Source organism: Hemiscyllium ocellatum, chromosome 5, assembly GCF_020745735.1.
Source record: "Hemiscyllium ocellatum isolate sHemOce1 chromosome 5, sHemOce1.pat.X.cur, whole genome shotgun sequence".
Taxonomy (NCBI): Eukaryota; Metazoa; Chordata; class Chondrichthyes; order Orectolobiformes; family Hemiscylliidae; genus Hemiscyllium; species Hemiscyllium ocellatum.
Window position 1 is genome coordinate 94,151,735 of NC_083405.1, and position 23,823 is coordinate 94,175,557.

General features: G+C 39.9%; 1 protein-coding gene across 1 annotated transcript in view; it reads right to left on the minus strand.

Annotated features, from left to right (window-relative positions):
- pip4k2aa (phosphatidylinositol-5-phosphate 4-kinase, type II, alpha a) overlaps window positions 1–9,789 on the minus strand; it is a 241,269-nt gene extending 231,480 nt beyond the window's left edge. Inside the window, exon 1 of the mRNA XM_060825576.1 lies at window positions 9,376–9,789. Coding sequence (XP_060681559.1) covers window positions 9,376–9,507 — 132 coding nt within the window. The 5' untranslated portion in view covers window positions 9,508–9,789. The remainder of the gene's footprint in view (window positions 1–9,375) is intronic.
- Window positions 9,790–23,823: the final 14,034 nt, after the last annotated feature.

Here is a 23,823-nt window from a genome sequence, read left to right on the forward strand (position 1 = left end):
CATCTACCTTCAGTTTTTGAAAAAAGGAGTTACATTTGCAATCTTCAAATCTAATTGGACCTTCTCTGAATCTGGGTGCTTTAGAAAATGAAAGTCAATGCATTAGTTATTTCACTAGCCATTTTAAAAAAAAAAATTTTAGGATGAAATACATGAGCACCCAGGCACTTGTCAACTCATAGCTCCAACAATTTATTCAGAACAACTTCTCAGGTGATTATCATTTTCCTGAGTTTCCCCCCTCCCCACTTACATTTACCAATTTGCTTCTGGGATGTTACTTATACCATATATAGAAAAGATAGATTCATCTACCATCCTTTTATTTTCTATTATCAAATCTCTAAATTTACACGTTATAAAACTAACATTCACATTATTCACTTTTTTTATTTCAACTATTTATAGAAACTCTTATGATTAAGTTTTACTGCTCTGGCCAAGTTTCTTTTGTACTTTCCTTTAAGAAAAACTTTTTTTAATATATGCTGTCTGATATTCTAACCTTCCATTTCCCTTTGCACAATAATATGTTTTATCTTTAAGTTTACTACTATCTTTAGCCTTTCTAGTTAACCTTGGATGCTTGGGTCTGTCACTTGAAATTTTTCTCATTCATGAGAACATATTTAGCATATTCATAAATAACCCCTTAAAAGTCTGCCACTACACATTTACTGTCTTGTCATTATACTTAATTTGCCAATTCACTTCAGCCAACTCTACTTTCATGCCCATATTTATATTTAAAATAATAGTCTTGGACCCATCCCCTTCTCCCTCAACTTGAATGTAAATTTAATTATATTATGGTTGTTGCTACCCAGGGGCACCTTCACAATAAAATTGCGAATTAATCCTCTCTCATTAAACAAATCAGGCTTGGTATAGGGCACTCTCTGGATGGCTCCAGAATATGCTGTTTGAAGAAAGTATTCTGAAAATATTCCATTAATTTATCTAGGCTATATGTAGATTAAAATCTCCCATGGTTATTACTGTGCCTTTCTGATATATTATCTATTTTCTCAAAGCTGGAAGTTAGAAAAGAAAATCAACAAATCTGGCAGAACCTTTAATGAAGCAGAAGTCCAGAATGTTCAGTTCCAAGGAAAGGTCATCCAACAGATAGTCTATTGACACTATCTTCTGTTTCTCCACCTTCCCAGAGATAGTCCACACAACCTCACCAATCATATCCTTCTTAGTTGCTTTTTTCATTTTAAATCTAAATCATGTATTATAGCGAGGCCTTGTATAAGATGCCAAGTTAGATCAATTACAGTTCAGGGCTAAACATGTCATATTTTAAATGAATTTATTTACACAAACACAATGCATTTACAGCCAGAGGTTATTGTATTCAATTTCTAGTTCTGAAGTTTCATCTTACTAAACTAATATCACAACAATAATGACTTTAAAATCTTGGTACCTCAAAGGGATTTCGCTGGCTCCTACAGCACCAAACTGTAGGCCCACCAGATTAAATAATGAAAAGTATTTTCAAAAATTTTGCAATTGCAGATCCAAAACTGAATTCCAATTTTTTTTTGTGAATAGGGGATAACAAATAGGATCTTGACAGTGCATCTACCAGAGCCATTTGGCAAGCACTGAATGTGAATTTTTAATAAATTGCTTCCCTTGAGAATATCACAGCACTAATTAAACCAGCAACTGGATAATATTTCTCCTCTCCATTTACTTCATTCTTCACCTGTGCACAGGTCAAGAGGCAATAGTTCAATTGTCCAATCTCTGGTAAATCATGTTGCAAACAAATCTGTATTTCAATCTATTTTCAAATGCTGCTACCAAAAACTGATAAAGACTGTTATTAACACTCATAGTTAAGGTATACAAAGTGAAAAGATTGCTAGCTCTCACCTTCTGATGGGTTGCTGCATCACCAGATGATATTTATTATCCTTGTGCTTGGCAAAGTGTCTCAGGTAAAATATTTTGTTGCAAGACATTTTTTAAAAACATGGCAGCTAACTAAATCAGTTTCATCTTTACAACCAAATCACATGGTACTGTCCCACTGTGAGTATTTACCTCACAATAGCTGCAGGGGAGAAAACCCAAATCCAAAACATGGTAAACAAAAAACAAAATAACGCAGATGCTGCACGTTTGAAAAGAACAGAAAAGATTTAAACTATCTTGGGTATCCAGCAGCACCTGTGGAGAAACAGAAGACAGTCAATTGATGTTTTATCTTCAAATTGAAAGCTGAAAATGTGTTGCTGGAAAAGCGTAGCAGGTCAGGCAGCATCCAAGGAGCAGGAGATTCGACGTTTCGGGCATAAGCCCTTCTTCAGGGCTTATGCCCGAAATGTCGAATCTCCTGCTCCTTGGATACTGCCTGACCTGCTGCGCTTTTCCAGCAACACATTTTTAGCTCTGATCTCCAGTATCTGCAGACCTCACTTTCTCCTCTTCAAATTGAAAACAAAGAACTGCAGATGATGATTCCGATGAAGATTCACCCAGGCTTGAAATATTAACTTTGCTTTCTTCCCACAGATACTGCCAGACCTGCTGAGTTTTGCCAGTAATTTATTTTTTTCCGTTTTAAGACCTTTCCTTAGAACTGAACAGTTTGGACCTGAGCCATTACCAGTGTGGACTTGTGCAGGTATTTTCAGATTTGCTGAGTTTTGTTCCAGCTTTTCCAGATTTTAGCAGAGCATCATATTTAGAGAAGGTGCAAGCATGTTCATAAATATGGCATATAGTTTGTGCAGAAAAGCACTCCTTATTTTGGTACCATGTTCAACGGCTGCATCAGAGTTTGGAATCAGATCACTAAGCATTCTTTGCATGATTATACACTTCAAACTAGCTATTATCCTACTTACAGGATTGTGAATAGATTTCCAAAAACAGTTTGCTTATTAAAAAGAGAAGCAATGAATGCCTTAAATCTCAAAATATTTCCAGTTCCACTGAAAACAACTTCTGAAAATGAGCATTTAAAACGTATAAGCGGAAACATTTCATTCAAGTTCTTTACTCACAAATCAATGTGGATTTCTCCTGAAAATTTGTACTTGCTCATTTCATAAAATATGTAAGGTCACCACATTGGTTACAATTGGGAAAATGCTTGTTCAACATTGTGCAGGTCAGGTTACTATTCAAGACTCTGCTAAAATTAATTTACATGTGCAGAGATTTAAGATCTTCAACGACTCAGTACAACCAAGGAGTGTGACTGTATTCATCTTTTTTCTCTCCTCTATTAAAATATATTTCTCAATGAACTCAAAAGCAGTAACCTGGGAAATTTTCCAACTGAAAATATGTTGATCAAAAATATGTTTGAGTGTCCAGAACACTGCTAAACTATTTAAAACACTGAAAACCAATTTAAACAATATACACTAAACCATTCGGTAGTTTATTGGTGTACATAAGGCAATGACTTAGAAAGTCAGAAGTTGTACAGCATGGAAACAGACCCCGCAGTCCAACTCGTCCATGCCAACCATATATTCTGAATTCATCTAGTCCCACTTGCCGGCCTATGCCCCATTTCCCTCGAAACCCCTCCTATTTGTATACCCATCCAGGTACATTTGAAATGTTATAACTGTATCAGCTTGCACCCCTTCCTCTAACAGTTCATTCCATACATTTACCCGCGCCTTAGTGTGTAAACGTTGCCCCTTAGATTCCTTTTAAATCTTTCCTGCTCTCGCCTTAACCTATGCTCTCTAATTTTGGACTCCCCAACCTTGGGAATGTTCACCCTATCCACGCCTCACATGATTTTAGAATTTAAAATGAGGTTTACTGTCATATGTACTCAAGTATAGAAGCACAGGGAAAGGTTTACAATGTCGCTTCTCATGCCACCGTCTCAGGTTCAAACTATCTCGGTACAAATCTAAGAGGCAAAAAGAGGAACAAAGAAGAAAGAAGTTGCACTACCTTGTAGTATAAGTGAGAAATAAGATGAAGTTAAATAAATAATTATTATAGTCAATAAATAATAAATAAATCAATTACAGATAAACATTACATTGCAGTAGATCAGCACAGGGGCTTCTATATGTCGTCTGACTGCCTTTCAAGCCACTGACTGTCCACACCGGACCACAGTTCAACAACCATCTCAGCTCTGCTCTGCATCACTCCATCCCTCCACCCTGCTCCACTCCAGCTCTCAGCTGTTCCATACCGCTCCATGCCTCCAGCTTGCTCTGCTCCTGCTTCAGATGCTCCACACTGCTTCATGCTTCCAGTGTGCTCTGCTCTGGCTCTCAGTCATTCCATGCCTCCAGCCCGCTCTGCTCCAGTTCTTAGCCACTTGCACCATTCCATACACCTCCAGCCTGTTCCACTCCAGCTCTCAGCTGCTCCCAATTTTACAAACCTCTAAGATCACCCCTTTACCAGGGAAAATAGACCCAGCCTATTCAGCCTCTCCCTATAGCTCAAACCCTCCAAGCCTGACAAGATCCTTGCCAATGTTTTCTGCAGCCTTTCAAGTTTAACAAGATCTTTCTTTTGGCAGGAACACAGAATAGCATGCATTTTTCCAAAAGTTGCCTCACCAATGTCCTGTACAGCCACAACATGACATCTTAATTCCTTTATGCAATGCACTGACTAATGAAGGCTTAGTACATTAAATGCTATTCTTACAAAAGGCTTTTAAAAATGTGCCTACTAGAATCAGCATAAAAATGAATGAAATTTGAAGGACTTTCACTCTTCAACCAATGTCACTGAGAGAATCTCTTAATTTTGACCGAGGAGTTTGTGAACAGGTCTTGATTTGGATGAAGTAATGCAAGAGAACAAATAATACAGATAATTCATTTATTATTAAAATATCCAATCTTCTGTTTGGGTTGCACTGATTCTGCCCAATTTCACTGATATTTTGAATGAAACATTACTCCTTCCATCCAATATTAAGACTTAAGATCATATGAAGCAACTCTGAATACCTTTTTAAAGAGATTGGAAAAATTCTGTGCAGTTCCACAGCTTCAGATAAGGTATATAAACTGTAGATGCTTCAACTTTCATTCAACACAGAATATGATTGCAAAACATCACTGCATAAGTTTTGGTTGGAAAAAAAAATATTGTGCTGTAGCTGTCTCTCATTCTTTCAGAATCATGGCAGCTTTGTTGCATGCTGTCAGCTACTAGTAATTAAAGCTGAAAATCTTCAATCTGTCAGTAAAGCAGACTTTCCCCCAATTAAGCCACACAAAACAAATAAAATTATTTAAGTTATAGCAATAGTATTAATGTTCCTAAAATTGAGAGACAGAGACAGGCAGAGAGAAAGAAATATTTACACAATTGACATGCCACAAACATAACACCAGTACTATGCTGACCAATATTAAGAAGTATATGTCGCAGAGTAGGTGATGTCAAAACTGTAGTGACTATTAAGTGTGTAACCTGATTGTGAAAGAAAAAAAACTTTACATATCATGAAAATATGTTTCTCATTATTTCTATGATTTCAAAAGGCAGTCTTAAGTCCAAGCAGCGATTTTCCGTGTATTTATTTCGACATTTAACCAATACGTTGGTTCCTTCCCAAACTGACTGACTTTCTTGTCAACTATGTATTTCTATTCTCAATCATTTCCCACCCCCTGTCTCATTTGCTATATCTTTGCATCTCTTATCTTTCTATTTCTATGTCTGATACTTGGGGCTTGATATTTATGAGGAAATTGGAGGGGATGGAGATTTGGAATCTTAGGTCTATCTTTGATCCAGATTAGTTTAGCGGCAGGACTTAATTAGCATTTCTGAGAACCATTTTTTTCACTTCCAACCAACGAGACTGAGAGCAAGGTACTTTGTGATGTTCTGATGTTGTGAAATGTTCACTTTTTTGTTGTGCGTTATTAAAAGCAATTTAAAATATGTAAATGTTTTTCTGAAGCTATGTACTAACAAAAAGAGACACAATTTAATCTATTCCCAAATCTCTTTCAGTGCTGCTCCTTGACTAAATAACAAAAAGTGCCACCTAGGCTAAACCCATTCATTAGCACCTTATGTACAAGCAAGCATTCTTATAACCATTACATTTTAGTTTCATAATAATATTAGGTACTCATCAAAAATGCCAAGCAGCAACTTTGTAATAAAAAATAATCAAAATTACTGCAAAAGTGGTCTAACATATGGTTTATTTACCAGCTAAGTCAATTGTTCATTGTTGTGCATGAATCTCCAATTCTGCATTCTTAGTTATGTATATTAATTGTTTTCAGTATGTTTAACAAAATTAGAAACCATTTTAAACATGAATTTCCATTCGCAGTATATTATTAATTTCAGAAAATTGAGAGAGTCATAACTCATACAAGGAGGTTGTAGTTAAATATGAATCAGTTTTAGAATACATTTAAAACAGGCCAGACATACTAACACTGTAACAATTCTATCTAATTTTGCATTAAGACTGCTTTTAGCACAAACGTTTTTTGCAACATTGGCACATCTATAAATAGTATCTAAAATGTGTCACCATAAGCCAGTGCACTTGCTTAAGTAACAAAACTGCCTAAAAATACCAGCACATATAGAAGGCCATTTGCCCGCATCATGTTAACTACATAAGAGATATTTTACTCCAATCCTGTTCCTCTGCACCATTACTTCAGTGCCATGAAGAAAATGAATGAAAGCCCTCCAACCCCAAAAATGTGACCTGAAGAAAAATCTGAAGTGAAAGTTTCTAAGCTACCTCTAATTCTTGACTGAATCAGAACGTGCTTATGTTCAGTATTCAACATATACAATATAAGTCATAATTCTTGAGTAACAAATATTGCTGTTATGATTACAAGCACATGCCACCTATCTTTCCTGTAGCTCAGGAAATCACTAGCAAACTCTCAATTGCATTGCCTTCATTCACTAAGTGATTTCCATAAGCAATAAGACTTAAGATGTAGGAGTTAAAGTAGGCCATTCAGCCCATTGAATTTGCACCACTGTTCAATAGCTGATCTAATCATGCTTAACCCCACTTTTTTTGCTTTTCTTCTTGAGCCCTTGCTTCCCATACTGATTAAAATTCTATATCAGCCTGGAATATACTTAATTACCAGCCTCAATAGCCCTCTGCAGTAAAGGCCATAACTTTCTGCACCACAAAGCAGAGACTATAAAAATGTGAATATCTAATCCAAGGAGTAGTCACCCAGTTACTTTAGCATAGCAAACTAAACATATCACCCAGTTTTAGAACACAATCTCATCTGTCACTAGAGAATCTCCAATTTTTAAAAAATATCAATTGTTATTGATGCTTATTCTTTGCAATACAAAGTCACACTCCTGTAATTACCAAACTTGGTGTCTTAAGACTTCTTCCATCTTGGATAAAAGTCAATAAAAGTCCCATATACACTCAAAGTTTGAAACAGAGGGAGCCCTAGAGAAGTTCACAATTCATTTCTAACAGTGTAATGTCAAGATACTTGCATTACAGAATTTATCAGTGTTTCAAATTACTGAGAACTACTTCATGATTGAATTTGCTGAATACACCTTAAATTCAAGTATTACATAAAAAAAAGCTAATTCATTACAAAATATTTGGCACATGATTCATCCAAAACAATGTCCAAGATACACACCAGTTTTATTTGAAAATTCTCATTCAGAACTCAGACTCAACCATTCCCTGCCCCTTCGCCCCCAACGAAAGAAAGCAAGATCACACTTGACAATACTACGGCAATGCAGTAAGCCTAACAATTAACTTCTTAAAATTGTTACATTTAATTTTATAGTTAAGAAAAAGAACTCAATTTTTTATGTGGAAGAGTGAAGGAATAACAGCTCCAATCAGAACAGAATCACAGCCAAATAACCATGGTGTATTACAACAAACTGTAGCACATTTAAATGTGTCCTAGTTAAAATAGCCACATTTCTCTATCACAAAACTCACTCAAGTTCAAACTGCAAAATTAAACAGGTTGAACAATTTAATTTTATGGGAACCACCAATGCTGCAAGCTGCAGTTAAAATGAGCCAGAGTGGTGGGCAACAGGAGGCATGTGTTCATCTAAGGCCTGAGCCAAGGCCATGTTAATGTCAATAATGGTTTCAATCTCCAAGGCAAAGATTGGAGCACTCTGTTGATTGTATGTACATACTATTATGTATAAATGTGTGAATGTGCTAGTTACTTTGTTATATAGCAGTGAAGATGCAATTATGTATTGGCATAAGCCACTGACATTCAAGCCACTTTCGTATTTGAAATAGAAATCCAAGTAAATTTGGTTACCCTTTTTCCTTCCTATAGATGGAGGAAGCACCTTTCATCTTTTGAATGATTTAGTTGTGATATATTAGTTATGATGGTGCAGACATAAATTGTGTTGTCATAATGTCCAGCCTACTGTGGACTGCCACAATTCTAATACATCGTTTTCGCAAAACTCTGCTTTGAAATTAAACAACGAGGCGATGTTGTACATCCCCCAAGTTCTGACGGCAGAACATTGAAGATCGATGATTTAGCCTGTCACCCTGAATGCCCACGATATAAAACGCTGACATGTAAAACTGGAGGTCAGAACACTAGTCTAAACCATGACAACAATACGTACAAGAGAAGCACAACAGCCAGTGCATTTGCTTAGATGGCCAAATGAAATATCAATGATTCTTGCGTTTTTTTTCGGAGAGGGTCTACCATGAGTTGGCTCGTACAGTCAAACAAGAATCAATGCAGCTGTCATGTGTCTAGGGGCTGCACATTTTTTAAAAAGCGCAGGTTTCTGCCCCGCCCCCTTCGCATTGGGCTTTCCTTTCATGAATCACATTGGGCTCAGGATCTTGGTATCAATTGGTCAACAGAGCTGTCAATCTCAATTACATCACAACTCGAATGCAAGTTGACACTGAGGGGTTTCCAGGCCGTCGCCTTTGGTCTTAAAAAAACCGCTAGGAGTCACATGAAAAGGGTGCAGGCCCTCGGCCAAATACCTCCGTTCACTCACATCATAGATGCATAACGTGAAGCACGTTTACTTTAAGCAAAATGTGGCTTTTATCTGTCAAATGCAACCCCAGTTAAAAGGAGCTGTCATTTCAGAGTCGCCTCCTAAAACGAAATGCTGCAGGGCCATTCATATTTATCACATCTTCCGCTATAACATTATAATACACATGCACAGCATAGATTTCTAAAGCTTAGCAAATCCCACGTCTACTAGCTTTGGTGAAATGAAATGGAAATGGAATCTAGACGCAGAAACATAGTAACGTGTCCAAGGAATATCCAGCTGATCTGATTTCCTGCAGAAGTTAGACACAGCAGTTACCGCATTTCATGATGTTTTTTAAAAGAGACTTACCGAGTGATTGACTCCCCACATAAGGACGCTAAGCAATGGATCACTAGCTCGAAACAGCTTTACTTTCTGAGCCACAAAATGTTTCTTCTTGGTTTTCGTTTTGCTGGCGAATGTTGTACTGTTCGCTGCCATCTTTCCCCCTGTCTCGCGTTTTGCTTTTACTTCGTTTTATTCACCAAATTATTTTTTCTCTTTGTAATTGTTGAAATGGAAATGTTTGTGATTTAAAACAAAACTTATTACATCTTCTTCCTTCCCCTCATTGAAAACAAGAAGTTAAGACGGTTATGATCAGGAATTGTTTTGGGGTGGCGGTGGTGGTAGTAGTAGCTCAGGCTGGTTATTATATATTCTCCAATGCCCTGTCGCTTCCGGACCTTGATGAGTGTGTATGAGAAACTGTGAGGAGGCGAGGCTCCAGCTACAAGCCGCGCACACACGCAGTGCACACTGCAACGCAGCCTGGAGATCTAGGGACGAGGCGGGGAAACAAAGGCTTGTGATTGACAGCGTCAGAAACAAAACACAATTGGAGCCCAGCTTTGCCATGTTCTAAATAGGACGGTACCTGAAGACGTGCGACCAATCGCAGGATTGCACGAGAAGATTTGATCCCGCGTGCATCTAAGAGAATAAAAGCCATCAAGTTGGGTTGTAGAGTGAGTGGGCGTCATGTGGTATTTTACAAGCATCTGAAAAATGTTTGAAACTTTATAGCCTTCCGTTATGTGTATCAAGTAAATAAGACAATCCGATAAGTCAGGGCTGGACAATGTGCTTGTCTTGCTGGGGACGGGGAACTACAAAAACAGTCGTGTGGAGAAACTTGTTCTCTAAAATGGATGTGGTGGAATTCTGAAACACATAATGGTTGAAACGATAAAATCAGAATTATTTCAGAAGAAAAATGTTAATTTTGTATAGTAATTATGTTAGCGATATACTGAGCGTTTACTGTGCATAGGAAATAACGCCACTGTCCGGTTAGTGGCGTGAATTACGTTTCTCCTCCAGAAGGAAGTAGGATAACTACTGGGATTAATCAGAGTACGGTATATCCAAATGTTAAGGTTTGAACACTGTCATTTTAATTAATATATCTCAATTGATTCAGATAACTCCTGTTTCCCTAGTTGGAGAGTTTGATAAGTATTGTGTGTTCATCAGTACTGCAGCAATGCAATCACTCGCATTGATGTAACATCTGTAACGTAATAAAAATGCCAGAAGACGGTATCCACGGACGTTATGAGACAAAACCTAACGGTTCTGTAACTGGGGAAGAAGTACAATGATGCAAGATTAACCCCCAAAATTAACCCCCAATTTTGCATCAATACACCAATCGTGTAACCACAAGCACTCACCCATTCCCAGTTTTCTCTGCCCCTCCTTTTTTCGTCTGGGTTAGTTTTGATTCTATGAATTTTACCTACTTTGACCTTTTAAATCGTTACAATATCAAACACGTCCTATTCCAGATATTCATTTTGAAAGTTAGAGCAACTATAGATTATTTGTCATTTAAGCAGGGATCTTTGACAAGCGGTAAAAGATTCAAGTTGTTTGCAAATAATTCACTTATAATTAAAGTATGAAAAATGTAATTGGTAGCACCAAAAACAAAATGTGACCACAAAAGGAAATACTTGCAGGATGTTGAATTAAAATAACTGCATTTATAAGTGTTCAGTTACTTAATTTCCAAAAGCAGAGCTTAGTGTTCAAAATAGTTATTTGATTACTAGGCGGTCGGTTGATTTCTTAAAAATTCCGTTGCTTCCTGAGGCAGCCATATTTCATAGAAGTGTAGAAGCATCACACTAAATTGTGTCAGATATAGATTGGATCATATGAAGCAGAGAGCAGTTCAACGTACAGTTTTTATTCCAATAATGGTGGAAACCAAGATGGATTCAGAGCCAAACAGATACATTGAATCATATCTTTGATTGGAACCTTGCGGCTATCAGACATTCACATCTGTCAGGAATACTTGGGTTCAGTGTTGATCATTTCCAACCATGCCTATTGGTGGAGTTGGTCGCTCTAAGAGTTCTATTTTGTAATGAAACACTGACATGAGCGAATGCGAAAAATAAAAAAAATACATATGTTGTTCAAAACCAGATGCCAGTTTCAGTGCAATGTGGAACTTTGGCATCATACTGTAGATTTAAAAAATATCTGCATTAGCTAGTTGTATTTGACTGTGAGAGTTGAGGAGGTTAAGAGTTGAAGTTTAACTCCAGATTCTTGAGCATATAATTTAGTTTACCTGACAATTGACTGAAGGAATACTGCACTCTTGGCATTACTGTAATTCAATAGTGAGATTGTATCAAAATCTTGCCCACCCTCTCAGTCGTATATTAATGATTATGTGTCTCTATTCAAAGAGAAGAGCAGTTTTCTTGATTGTTCTGGTGAAGACATGTTTCTCACTAATATAAATTATCTGGGCAGTATCTAACTGCTATTTTGACATTTAGTGTGTTTAAATTGTGTCAAAAAACAAAGATCGGTACAGCACAGGAACAGGCTCTTTCACATACCACAATGGCACTGACATGTGATGCCTTTATAAACTAAAAGCCTTCCTTTATGTTGTCCATATCTCTCCATTGCCCGTCTGCTCATCTGTCAAGATGCCTCTAAAACATCGCTATTGTATTCGCCTCCACTACTTTCTCTGGCAGTACATTCCAGACACTTATCACTGTCTGTGTAAGAAACCTGCCCCTCATATCTTCTTTAAACTTTCCCCTTTTTACTTTAAAACTATGTGCCCTAGTCATTGACATTTCTACCCTGGCAAAAAATGCTCAGGCTATTCATTCTATTAATACCTCTCAAAATTTGGTAAATTTCTGTCAGGTCACCTCTCATTCTTTGATGTTCCAGCAAAAACAAACCAAGTTGCTTCTACAAACCAAGCAACGTGCTTGTAAATCATTTCTGTGCCCACTTCAAAGCCTACACATCATTCTGGTAATATGACGACTAGAATTATATGCAATATTCCAAATGTGGCCTTACTAAAATTCCATACAACATGACAACAATTTTTATACTCTATGCCCCAACCAATGAGGTCACGCATGTCATATGCCTTCTTGTCCACCTTATCCACTTGTGTTGCCACTTTCAGGGAACTGTGGATCTGTAAGCATAGGTTGTATGTTGATGCTACTCAGGATTCTGCCATTTACTGTATATTCCCTCCTGCATTGTATCTTCCAAAATGCATCACTTTGCATTTGTCCAGATTACACTCCAACTAACATTTCTTCAGTCAAGTCTCCAGCCTATCTATATCCTCCATATCCTCTGGCAATCCTCCTCACTATCTGCAACTCTTTCAATGTCTGTGTCATCTGTAAGTTTACAAATCAGGCCACCTGTATTCTGCTCCAAACCATTTGTATATGTTACAAACAACTGGGATCCAAGCACTAATCCCTATGGAATACCACTGGTCACAGATCTCCAGTCAGAAAAACATCCTTCCACTGCTAATTTGTGTTCTGTGACTAAGCCAGTTCTGTGTCTATCTTACCAGTTGATGTGGACTTCACCTTTCATATCAGCTTACCATGAAGGATCTTGTCATGCTCAATGTTGTATTGACTGTGTGTGTATGAAAAGGATGGATATTTTTCTACTTTAACATAAAAAAACAACGTGACATTTGGACAATTTACTGTGAACCGAGATGATCACCTTGTTGCCCATCTCTGCTAGACAACAGTATATACATAATTAAAGATGCAGTGGAGACATCTAAGGCTCTTTAAAACCCAATTAATTTATTCAGTACTTTATCAAATAATACTGTGTTAACTACTAGAAATATCTCAGTCACTTTCTTTCACTACCCTAGGCTCGATAACTAACCCCAAATGTTATTACCCAGGAGAATTGGCAGCTGACTAGGCTGGAACTCTTCTCAACTTCTTCACCATGCCTCCTGACACAAGGCACCTCTTATTCAAAAGAAGAGCAAAACAAAAAAAAAAGAGGTACAGCACAGAAGTACAGCTTCAGTCGTCCAAACCTGTGCCAAACATCATGCCCTAACTAAACTAAAAAACAAACCTTCTGCCCTTATTTGGTCCATAACCCTCTATTCCCTCCCTAATCAGGTAATCGTGCAGATGCTTCTTAAATGTCACCAATATGCCTGCTTCCTCTACCTCTTCTGGGAGTGCGTTCCAGGCTCCGACCACTCTCTGCGTGAAAAAGTTCCCTCCCAAAAACATCCCCCTCTGACGTGGAGCATATGCTTCCTTGTAATTGAAACTTCAACCCGAGGAAAAAGGCTGAGACTATCAACCTATCTATGCCTCCCATAATTTTGTAGACCTCTATCAGGTCTCTTCTCAGCTGCTGTCTTTCCAGTGAAAACATTCCCAGTCTTTTTACCTCATAACCAATGCTCTTGAGACCATGCAACATTCTGGTGAACATTTTCTGCACTCTCTTCAAAGCTTTCACATCCTTCTGGTAGTCTGGTGATCAAGATTGCGCACAATACTCCAAATGCGGCCTAACAAGGGTTTTATATAGCTGTGGCATGGTTTGTCAACTCTTGTAGTCCATGCCCCAGCCAATGAAGACAAGAATGCCTTATGCCTTCTTAATCACCTTGGCCATTTGTGTTTGCCACTTTTAGGGAATTGTGGACCTGCGTGTCCAAATCGATTTGTATGTTAATGTCTCTAAGGATTCTGTCATTTACAATATAATTGACATCTAAATTTGAGTCTCCAAAATGTATCATTGCACATTTGTCTGGATCAAACTCCACCTGCCACTTCTGTGCCTAAGCTGCCAAACTATCTATATCCTGTTGTATCTGTTGACAATCATCGGCACTATCAGCGACTCCTCCAATCTTTGTGTCATCTGCAAACTTACTAATCAACCAACCCACATTTTCCTCCAGACTATTTATATATACACTACAAATAACAGAGGACCTAACTGATCCCTGTGGAACACCACCAGTTTTTGGTCACCAGTGTGAAAAATAGCCTTCCACCAGTACCCTCTATCTTCTAAGACCAAGCCAGTTTTGTATCCATCTAGCTAGCCCACTCTGAATCCCATGTGACTTTAGTTTTTATACCAATCTGCCATGTGAGAGTTTGTCAAATGCCTTATAGAAGTCCAAACAAACTACATCCACAGCCCTTCCCTCATCAAATATCTTTGTCACCTCTTCAAAAAAATTCAATCAGGTTGGTGAGACATGACCTTCCTCATACAAAACCATGCTACCTGCCAGTAATTCATCCATTTTCTACCAAATGTGCATATATAGTGTCCCTCAGTATCTTCTCCAAGAGCTTCCCCGCCACATACGTCAGGCTGACTGGCCTACAATTTCTTGGATTATCCCTGCTTCCTTTTTTTAAACAAGGAAACAACATTGGCTAATCTCCAGTCCTCTGGAACTTTGCCTGTGATCAAAGAGGATGTGATGATATTTGCTAATGCCCCAGCTATTTCTTCCTTTGCCTCTCGCAATAACCTGGAGTAGATCCAAACTGGCCCTGGATACTTGTCTACTTTAATGTCTATTGTGAAATTGGGGTTTCCTGGGCTAATATTTATATTGTTGAGATCTGCCAAGTAGCATTCCAATTTCCTTATTCGGAATTGCTTAAGTCATAGAGATGTACAGCATGGCAACAGACCCTTCAGTCTAACACGTCCATGCCGACCAGATATCCCAACCCAATCTAGTCCCGCCTCCCAGCACCCGGCCCATATCCCTCCAAACCCTTTCTATTCACATACCCATCCAAGTGCCTCTTAACTGTTCCAATTGTACCAGCCTCCACAAACTAGTCCAATTCCAAATGGTTTTGCCGTTCATAATTATCTTTGGTTTCTGCAAATCATTTTGCTTTTTAAGCAAATCACTTTGCTTTCAACCATAACTTAGCCCCTGATTGATTTTCATGGCAGCAGGAATGTCAGTTTTTTCATTCTTCCTAATTGCAGCTTGCATGTGGTAACCTATTTACCTTAGAGAACCACTATCTACAATGTCCTCCGTCCAGCTTGCAGTTAACTCATTCTAGTCTACTGTAAAATCTCATATTGATTCCCATATCTTCTGCCTTCTTTAACATCTCTCCTGATTTTGATCCAAAGATCATCTGAGGATCACCCCGACTGGGTTTGCAACATCCAGACAGTGGTTAGTATTTCATCAGCAAAGCATCTGTGTTATTTGTTGATGCCATTTAAATTATTACACTTATAATCAAAGTTACAAATCATTTTACGATATCTTAGTTATTTTCCTTTTGTTCTGCGGCAAGTACATTATTATAGCTTTCCACATCTTACAAAATAAGCTGATTATCAATGCTGATAACAATGAGTGAGTTACAATGAATTCTATAAACTAGCTATACCTATTTTATTCCTACTCTATACCGTAATAAGCAGTCATTATAAATCCTCTCCAATACAAGCTATCTTTAGGCATCTGAGACCAATCCCTGTTGTTAGTCTCTTCTATTTCTTAACTTACTGTTTTAACAAACACAATAAGACCATTACAATAACTATCGCATTATTGAAATCATGTGAGAAATAATCCTGATCCATGGATGAACCGGAGTGTTCAGCCCCCAATTCCAAATTTTACTCCAAAAGCTTAAGCCCTCCAAGACCTTATCCACCTCTTCAGTATGATGTTTAATTTCCTTCATGCATATAGTCCATTTATGGATAATTTCCTTTGCCTCGAGAATGACCTTCAGCCAGTCTGCAGTACATTGGGGAATAGGTGGAAGTTCAGTAGCTATAAATCACCATACGTCTGGTCTGTATCATTAGATTGGACGGATAGAGATATGAGAAGTTTCTTACTGGGTTCTGACTTAAAGGAGACTGGGTGACGACTTAAAGAAGACTGGGTGACTAATGGTCAAGTCAGAGGAAATATCGCTGATAGCCACATCCTACGGCGCATCATGTTCCTCCTTTTTGGTATCCTGATGCTGCTGTAGCGATATGGTAGATGTCTCCTACAAAGGCATCTTAAGAAAAGTTTGGTTATTCACTGACAGGATAGAAAATGAGCAGTTCTCATAAGAGACAAATCCACACTGAGTTAGCCCTTCCCTAGTCATTTCCTTTGAACAGTGGTTTCCCCCTTGGTGACACTGGGTCAAATCCACTCCTCCCCTTTAGATTAATCTAGAAGCGAGTTTTGAGAAGATTTATAGCTCAGGTTGGGGTTCTGGAGGCAAGTTTGCTTGCTGAGCTGGAAGGTTTGTTTTCGGATATTTCGTCACCATACCGCTTTTATATATGTGTTTAGGTTTCCTTGGGCTGGTGATGTCATTTCCTGTGGTGATGTCATTTCCTGTTCTTTTCTCAGGCGGTGGTAAATGGGATCCAAGTCAATGTGTTTATTGATAGACTTTCAATTGGAATACCATACTTCTAGGAATTCTTGTGTGCGTCTCTGTTTGGCTTGTCCTAAGATGGATGTGTTGTCCCAGTCAAAGTGGTGTCCTTCCTCATTTGTATGTAAGGATACTAGTGAGTGTGGGTCATGTCTTTTTGTAGCTAGTTGATTTTCATGTATCCAGGTGGCTACTTTTCTGCCTCTTTGTCCAATGTAATGTTTGTTACAGTCCTTGCAAGGTATTGTGTAAATGACATGAGTTTTGCTTGTTGTCTTGTTCATTAGGTGCTGTTTAGTGTGTTGGTCAGTTTATGGGCTACCATGATGCCAAGAGGTCTGAGTAGTCTGGCAGTCATTTCTGAGATGTCTTTGATGTAGAGGAGAGTGGCTAGGGTTTCTGGACATGTTTTGTCTGTTTGGGTTTGTTGCTGAGAAATCTGTGGACTGTGTTCATTGGGTACCCATTCTTTTTGAATTCGCTGCATAGGTGATTTTCCTCTGCTCATCATAGTTCCTCTGTGCTGCAGTGTTTGGTGGCTCATTGAAATAATGTTCTAATATTCTAAGGTATGGAAGCCTGAACATACACACCAGCCGGTTTTGAAACAATTTCTACCCTAGTGTTATTAGACTACTGAATGGACTCACAAACTCTTAGCATGTGTTTTAGATTTTGCGGCTGTTAGCTATTATTTGTTTATCTATGCTACTTAACTCAGTGATCTGCCTATATTGCTTGCGAGACAAAACTTTTCTCTGTGCCTTGATACATGTGATAATAAATTCGATTTAATGCAGCTTTGTTTGTGGATGTTGAGATGATTGCTTCTGTAGTTCAGTATTTGATCCGTATGTGTTATTTTCCTGTAGATACAGGTTTGAAGTTCCCCATTGGCTGTTCACTCTACTGCGACATCTAGGAATGGCAGTTTGTTGTTGTTTTCCTCCTCTTCATGAATTTTATGCCAGCAAGGGTATTGTTGATGGTCTTGAAGGTTTCCTCTAATTTGTTTCATTTAGTGATGACAAAGGTGTCATCCACATAATGGATCCAAAGTTTGGATTGGATGGTTGGCAGAGCTGTTTGTTCGAGTCTGTGCATTACTGTCTCTGCTAAGAACGCTGATATCGGAACTCAATTAACAAACACATTGACTTGGATCCCATTTATCACCCCCTGGGAAAAAGAACAGGAAATGACATCACCACATGAAATGATGTCACCAACCCAAGGAAACCTAAACACATAAATAAAAAGCGGGGCATTCTAGCATACCACCATTGCTACACAGGAAGCTCACTGACGATGTTACTTAGTATGGTGATGAAACGTCTGAAAACAAATTGGCATGGGTTGGAGAGTTATTCAGTGATAGCTTCCTGGTATTTACCCATGTTATGGACTCGCATTAGGAAGTATGTCAGATTATCCCCATGCATAGGTATATGGAGCACTGCACCAATGTAATACTAACCCTTGTTATCATCACAGGTACTCAAGATTTGGTTGGTGAGAGTGAGGTTCCGGAGATGGCATATGGGTATCTTCTCCCCCATCCATATCTTCAGTTGCTCCTCTGATACCCAGTCCAGTACTCTATACGTGTTTAATTGCAATATACGTGCACTAACCATAGATAGAAGTCAGCTAATACATGTGGAGTAAACTGCTGCCTTCTTATTGTGTGCCATGATCTGAGCCTGTCTATGATCTGGTGGGTAATATTCTGAAGGGGTCTCAATATTTTGATAATGTTCAGAATCACCTGTGCTGCTTGCCTTTTTATATTATTAGTCTTTTCCTAATCCTGATATCCCGGTTCTATAATTATCCTCTTCTTCTCCTGGAGAGATTGCAGCTGATAATCCACTTCCGCTATGACGGGAGTGTTAACAGTCACAACCCCTGATGCTGAGCCAGCTCCCATTAATTCTATCAGTCCCCTTATCTTTCTTTTCTGCTCTGATGTAAATTCACTATGACTGAGTTGTCTCTGGAGCAAATGATCAAAGAGCTGCTGGGTATTCACACCGGGCAGGCAATTTATGTCTGATGGATTAAACACTATTTGTAAATGCTTGTACCCTGTTTCTCCTGTTTCTTCTAAACTAACCCTATTCCCCCAGTGTTTCTCTGCGATTCACCACACCTTGGTTCTGGGGTTGTTTCTGGTGTTGTAGTGGTGGTATTTATTGGGTTAGCGCTATACAGTATGAAAGGCCCTGATCCCTGGCATCTGTGCCACTCATCTACCTCAGGTAGAAATGACTCTATATTCAAAGTGTCAGGCTCGGGCTTACTCACCACTCTGACCCACTTGACCGGGCCATCTGATTCCACAGGAGATGGGCAGGAGAGACTGCAGTCTACTCCTACCTCAGACCAAGTAAGGAATGCCATCACCATCCTGGAGCTGGTCCCTTTGGTCATAACCTGCATGAGGACTTGATGTCTAAGCTGTTCATCTGCAGGCTAATATATATCCCATCCCAACATGTGAGGGTTACCATGACATTTGTCACAATGCTTAACGTTTTATGCTCACACGCAATCATCGCCTCCTCTTTCCCTCAAAATACAAATCTGTGGCCTGATCAGCATGGGTCTTTCCCTTCATGTAATGCACTACCAACCTTGCTTGGGAACTCAGGCTTAATGATATTGACATCTCCGCCCTGAGTGAAGCCCAGCGGGCGGGAAAGGACAACTCAGAGAAAGGTGGCGATACACCTTTCTCTGGAAAGGCAAGGCTGAAGAAAGAGCACTGCATCCGTGGTCTTGGCTTTACCATGTAAAACAAGCTGTGGACCAACTCAAAGACTCCCCTTGTGGAATAAGTAAACATCTTGTGACGCTGATTCACCATTGCTTGGGACTGATATGTCACAGTATTCAGTGCATATGCACTAATGTTCAATGCAGCAGCTGAGGACAAGGAGGAATTCTACTTCAGCCTTGATATAAAAATCATTCACGCCAAGGATAGGAGCCAACAACTGCTGGACCAAACCTGATCTGAGCCAAGATCAACATAAATATAGCCCCACCATGGCAGAGACAACAGAAGCAGTGCAGTAAGAAATTCAACATTAAGGCACTCAAAGACACAGGAAAAAAATAGCTTCATAAAGCCAACTCCTCTCCACAAACCAGCTACTCTCAGCAACACTGAGTAGCAGGCTTCTCTGGTCTCCCTTCAAGACTGCCATCATCAATGCCAGCAAAAATTCAGTCACTCAACCAGAAAACATCAAGATTGGTTTAATGAGAATGATCAGGAGATCCAAAGCTGGAAGTACATGGCATAAAACAGCAACTGCACTCAAGAGAAAAGGCAGGTCTACAGTCCTACAGGCGACTGATGACCAAGATCCAAGGACAAACGCATGACATACAGAAAGGTGGATAGAGAAATCACAGGAGGGGCCCAACGAATGGCTGACAATTACGGCATGCATGGTTTCTTCTATGCTGTTAAGGTCAATTACGGACCAAACACCCAAGGCCCCACCCTACTGCTAACCAAGGATGGAGTGACTCTTATCAAAGACAAAGAAGCCATCAAACAACACTGGGGTGAGTACTTCAGAGACCTCCTCAATCAAGACTCTGTAGACGATCCAAGCATCCATGAATGCATCCCACAACACACTACACACCACAAGCTCAGCAATACCCAGCCCTGCATTAATCACAGAAGGCCATCTGCCAGCTTTAAGAACAAGAAGGTTGCTGGAGCAGACGGTATCCCTGCTGAGGCATTGAAGTGAGGAGCCAAAGAGCCCCTGCTGCAGTTACATGCTCTTTTCTGCCTTATTTGGAAGGAAGAGAGCATCCCAAAAGAGCTCTGAAATGCCACAGTCATGAGCATTTTCAAAAAAAGGGAACAGGTCCATCTGTGGTAACTACAGGGGAATCTCCCTGTTGTTGACCATTGGTCATCGGTCACCTGAACTGTCTCCCCCCTGCGGCTGAGGACCCCTCCCAGAATCAGTGTGGCTTTCAGCCACAGAGAGGCACTACAGACATGATTTTCACCACGTGACTGCTGCAGGATTAATGCAGAGAAAAGAACCTACTCCTGTACATGACCTTCTTCAAACTTACAAAGACCTTTGACATCATCAATTGGGAAACAATATGGAGCATTCTTCTCCACTTTGGTTGCACGATGAAGTTTGCCACCATCCTTCGCCTGCTTCACGATGACATGGAAGTCGTAGTAATGACAGACAGTTTCACTGACCCATTCCGTTCTCGGAGCAATGTCAAGCAGGGCTGTATCATTGCCCCAACACTGTTCTCGATTTACCTTGCTGCAATGCTTCACCTCACCGCTGACAAGCTCACTGCTAGAGTGGAGCTAATTTACAAAGTCAGCAGAAAATTATTCAACCTTCCCTGCTTTCAACCCAATATCAGTCACCCTAACCTGTGTCACTGAGCTGCAGTACGCAAGTGATGCTTGCATATGTGCAATCTCAGAGGATGTACTCCAGACCATCGTCAGCACCTTTATGGAGATATATGAGAGCATGCATCTCACACTGAACATCCACAAGCTGAAGGTCCTCCACCAACCAATAGTGTGCAGTGAACTCCTGATTATCAAGGTCCAGATTGAACATTGATCACTTCCAATACCTCGGGAGTGTCCTGTCAGCCAAAGTAGCTATTGACTGCCACTAGTGTGCCAGTACAGCCTTCAGCCACCTGAGGAAAGGGTGTTTGAGGACAACAACAAGCTCATGGTCTACAGAGCTATGATAGTTCCTACTCTCAAATGGCTCTGAGATGTGGACAGTCTACAGCAGGCACCTCAAGTGCTGGAGCAATACCACCAACACTGCCTACACAAAATCCTGCAAATCCACTGGAAAGAAAGATGAACCAACATAAGCGTCCTCAACCAGACCAACATCCCCTCTATTGAGACACTGACCACCCTTGATTGGCTGCGATGGGTTGGGCACATGTCCGCATGATTGACATAAGACTCGGTGAGCAGGTGCTCTACTCGGTGCCCTGAAACAGCAGGTGAGCAGAGGAAGTGCTTCAGTAATACCCTCAAGACCTCACTGGTGAAGTGCAGCATTCCAACAGATACCTGGGAATCACTGACCTAAGACAGTCCAAAGTGGAAGAGGAGCTTCTGAGAAGGCATCAAACACCTCAAGACTTGCTGTTGAGAAAAGCAGAAGCTAGGCAAGAGCAGCAAAAGGGGCACACTGCCAGACCAATGCCCCAACCACCTCTTCCTGCAAATATCTCTATCCCACATGTAACAGAGCCTGCACAAGCCACATTGGTCAGCCACCTATGGACTCACCTTGAGAGTGGAAAAGAGTCATCCTCATCTGTAAGGGACTACCAACGATGATGAAGATGATGCACTTCTGAGGATGTGTTGGCCGAATTGCATTGGAAGAGGGTGATGATAATCCCTAATCTTACTTTCTCAATAAATAGTATTCCCATAATTTCCATCTCGTTATCCTCTTCTGCTGCAAATCGATTGTAATTTCTGGTCTTATTTACAGTTTTATTCCAGATTCAATCTTCAGACATCATTGGTCAATTCATGCACATCTGGGACAGGCTTCAGCTGTCCATCCCACCCTCTAGCCCATCTCAGATGTTTTATCCATTGTATTCCCCTTTTTCTTCTTCCTTTGTTTTCCATTTGTGAGTCTGAGGAGTCCATCTGACCCCTAAGGGGCAAGGAGGTAATGGCATGTCTGCTGGATCTATATTTTGTTCAGGTGATGTGGTCCCGTGTTTCTCTGCTCTGGGTTCCCAAACCATTCCCACTCCAAATCACGTTTCTCTGGGTATTATGTGTAAATGGTGATAGCTATCTTGCCCCCCTCCGAGTGGTTTTAACTGATTCATATGGTTCCAGCCACTCTTGTCGGGGGCTGCAGCAACTCATGGACTGGCTTTATCTATAACTTTGTATGGTCCAGCAAATCGAGGGGTCAAGAATGATGTGGTTTAATGTACTGATATCATGGCCTGTTCGCTCAACTGCAACTCTATCGGTTCTATTTTTGAATCAAAATGTACTTTGCTCTGTGGTGTTTTTTACTTCGCATGTTATTAATTTCTACATAATTTGATTAATTCACTCTCTCAATTAGCTGTTGTGCCCATTTATCTTTGAGAATATCATGCACTTCTGATTCCGATTGGTATAGGCACAGTGGTGGTTCAAAACCACACATTTCTTGGCTTGTCACCAATCCATAAGGCATGAATGCTGTGGAAGAGGCGACAGTACTTCTTATTATCATCAGGACATAAAGGAGAACAGTGAACCAAGTGGTCTGGTGCTGTTGCACCACTTTGGCTGATATATTCTTCAAAGTTCGATTCATTTTTTCAATTTTTCCATTAGATTGGACCTAAATGGAATATTTAATTCCCAACAATGTCATTACAATGACATTTCTTGAGCAGTGAAATGCATTCCCTGGTCTGACTTGATATTCCCGAGTAAACCCCAGCAAGTGAACACCTTAGAGTCAGGGACTCAGAGTCATAGAGATGTACAGCATGGAAACAAACCCTTCGGTCCAACCTGTCAACGTCCGACCAGATATCCCAACCCAATCTAGTCCCACCTGCCAGCACCCGGCCCATATCCCTCCAAACCATTCCTATTCATATACCCATCCAAGTGCCTCTTAAATGTTGCAATTGTACCAGCCTCCACCACATCCTCTGGCAGCTCATTCCATACACATACCACCCTCTGTGAAAACGTTGCCCCTTACGTCTCTTTTATATCTTTCCCCCTCTCACCCTAAACCTATGCCCTCTAGTTCTGGACTCCCCGATACCAGGGAAAAGACTTTGCCTACATACCCTATCCATGCCCCTCATAATTTTGTAAACTTTTATAAGGTCACCCCTCAGCCTCCGACGCTCCAGGGAAAACAGCCCCAACCTGTTCAGCCTCTCCTGATAGCTCAAATACTCCAACCCTGGCAACATCCTTGTAAATCTTTTT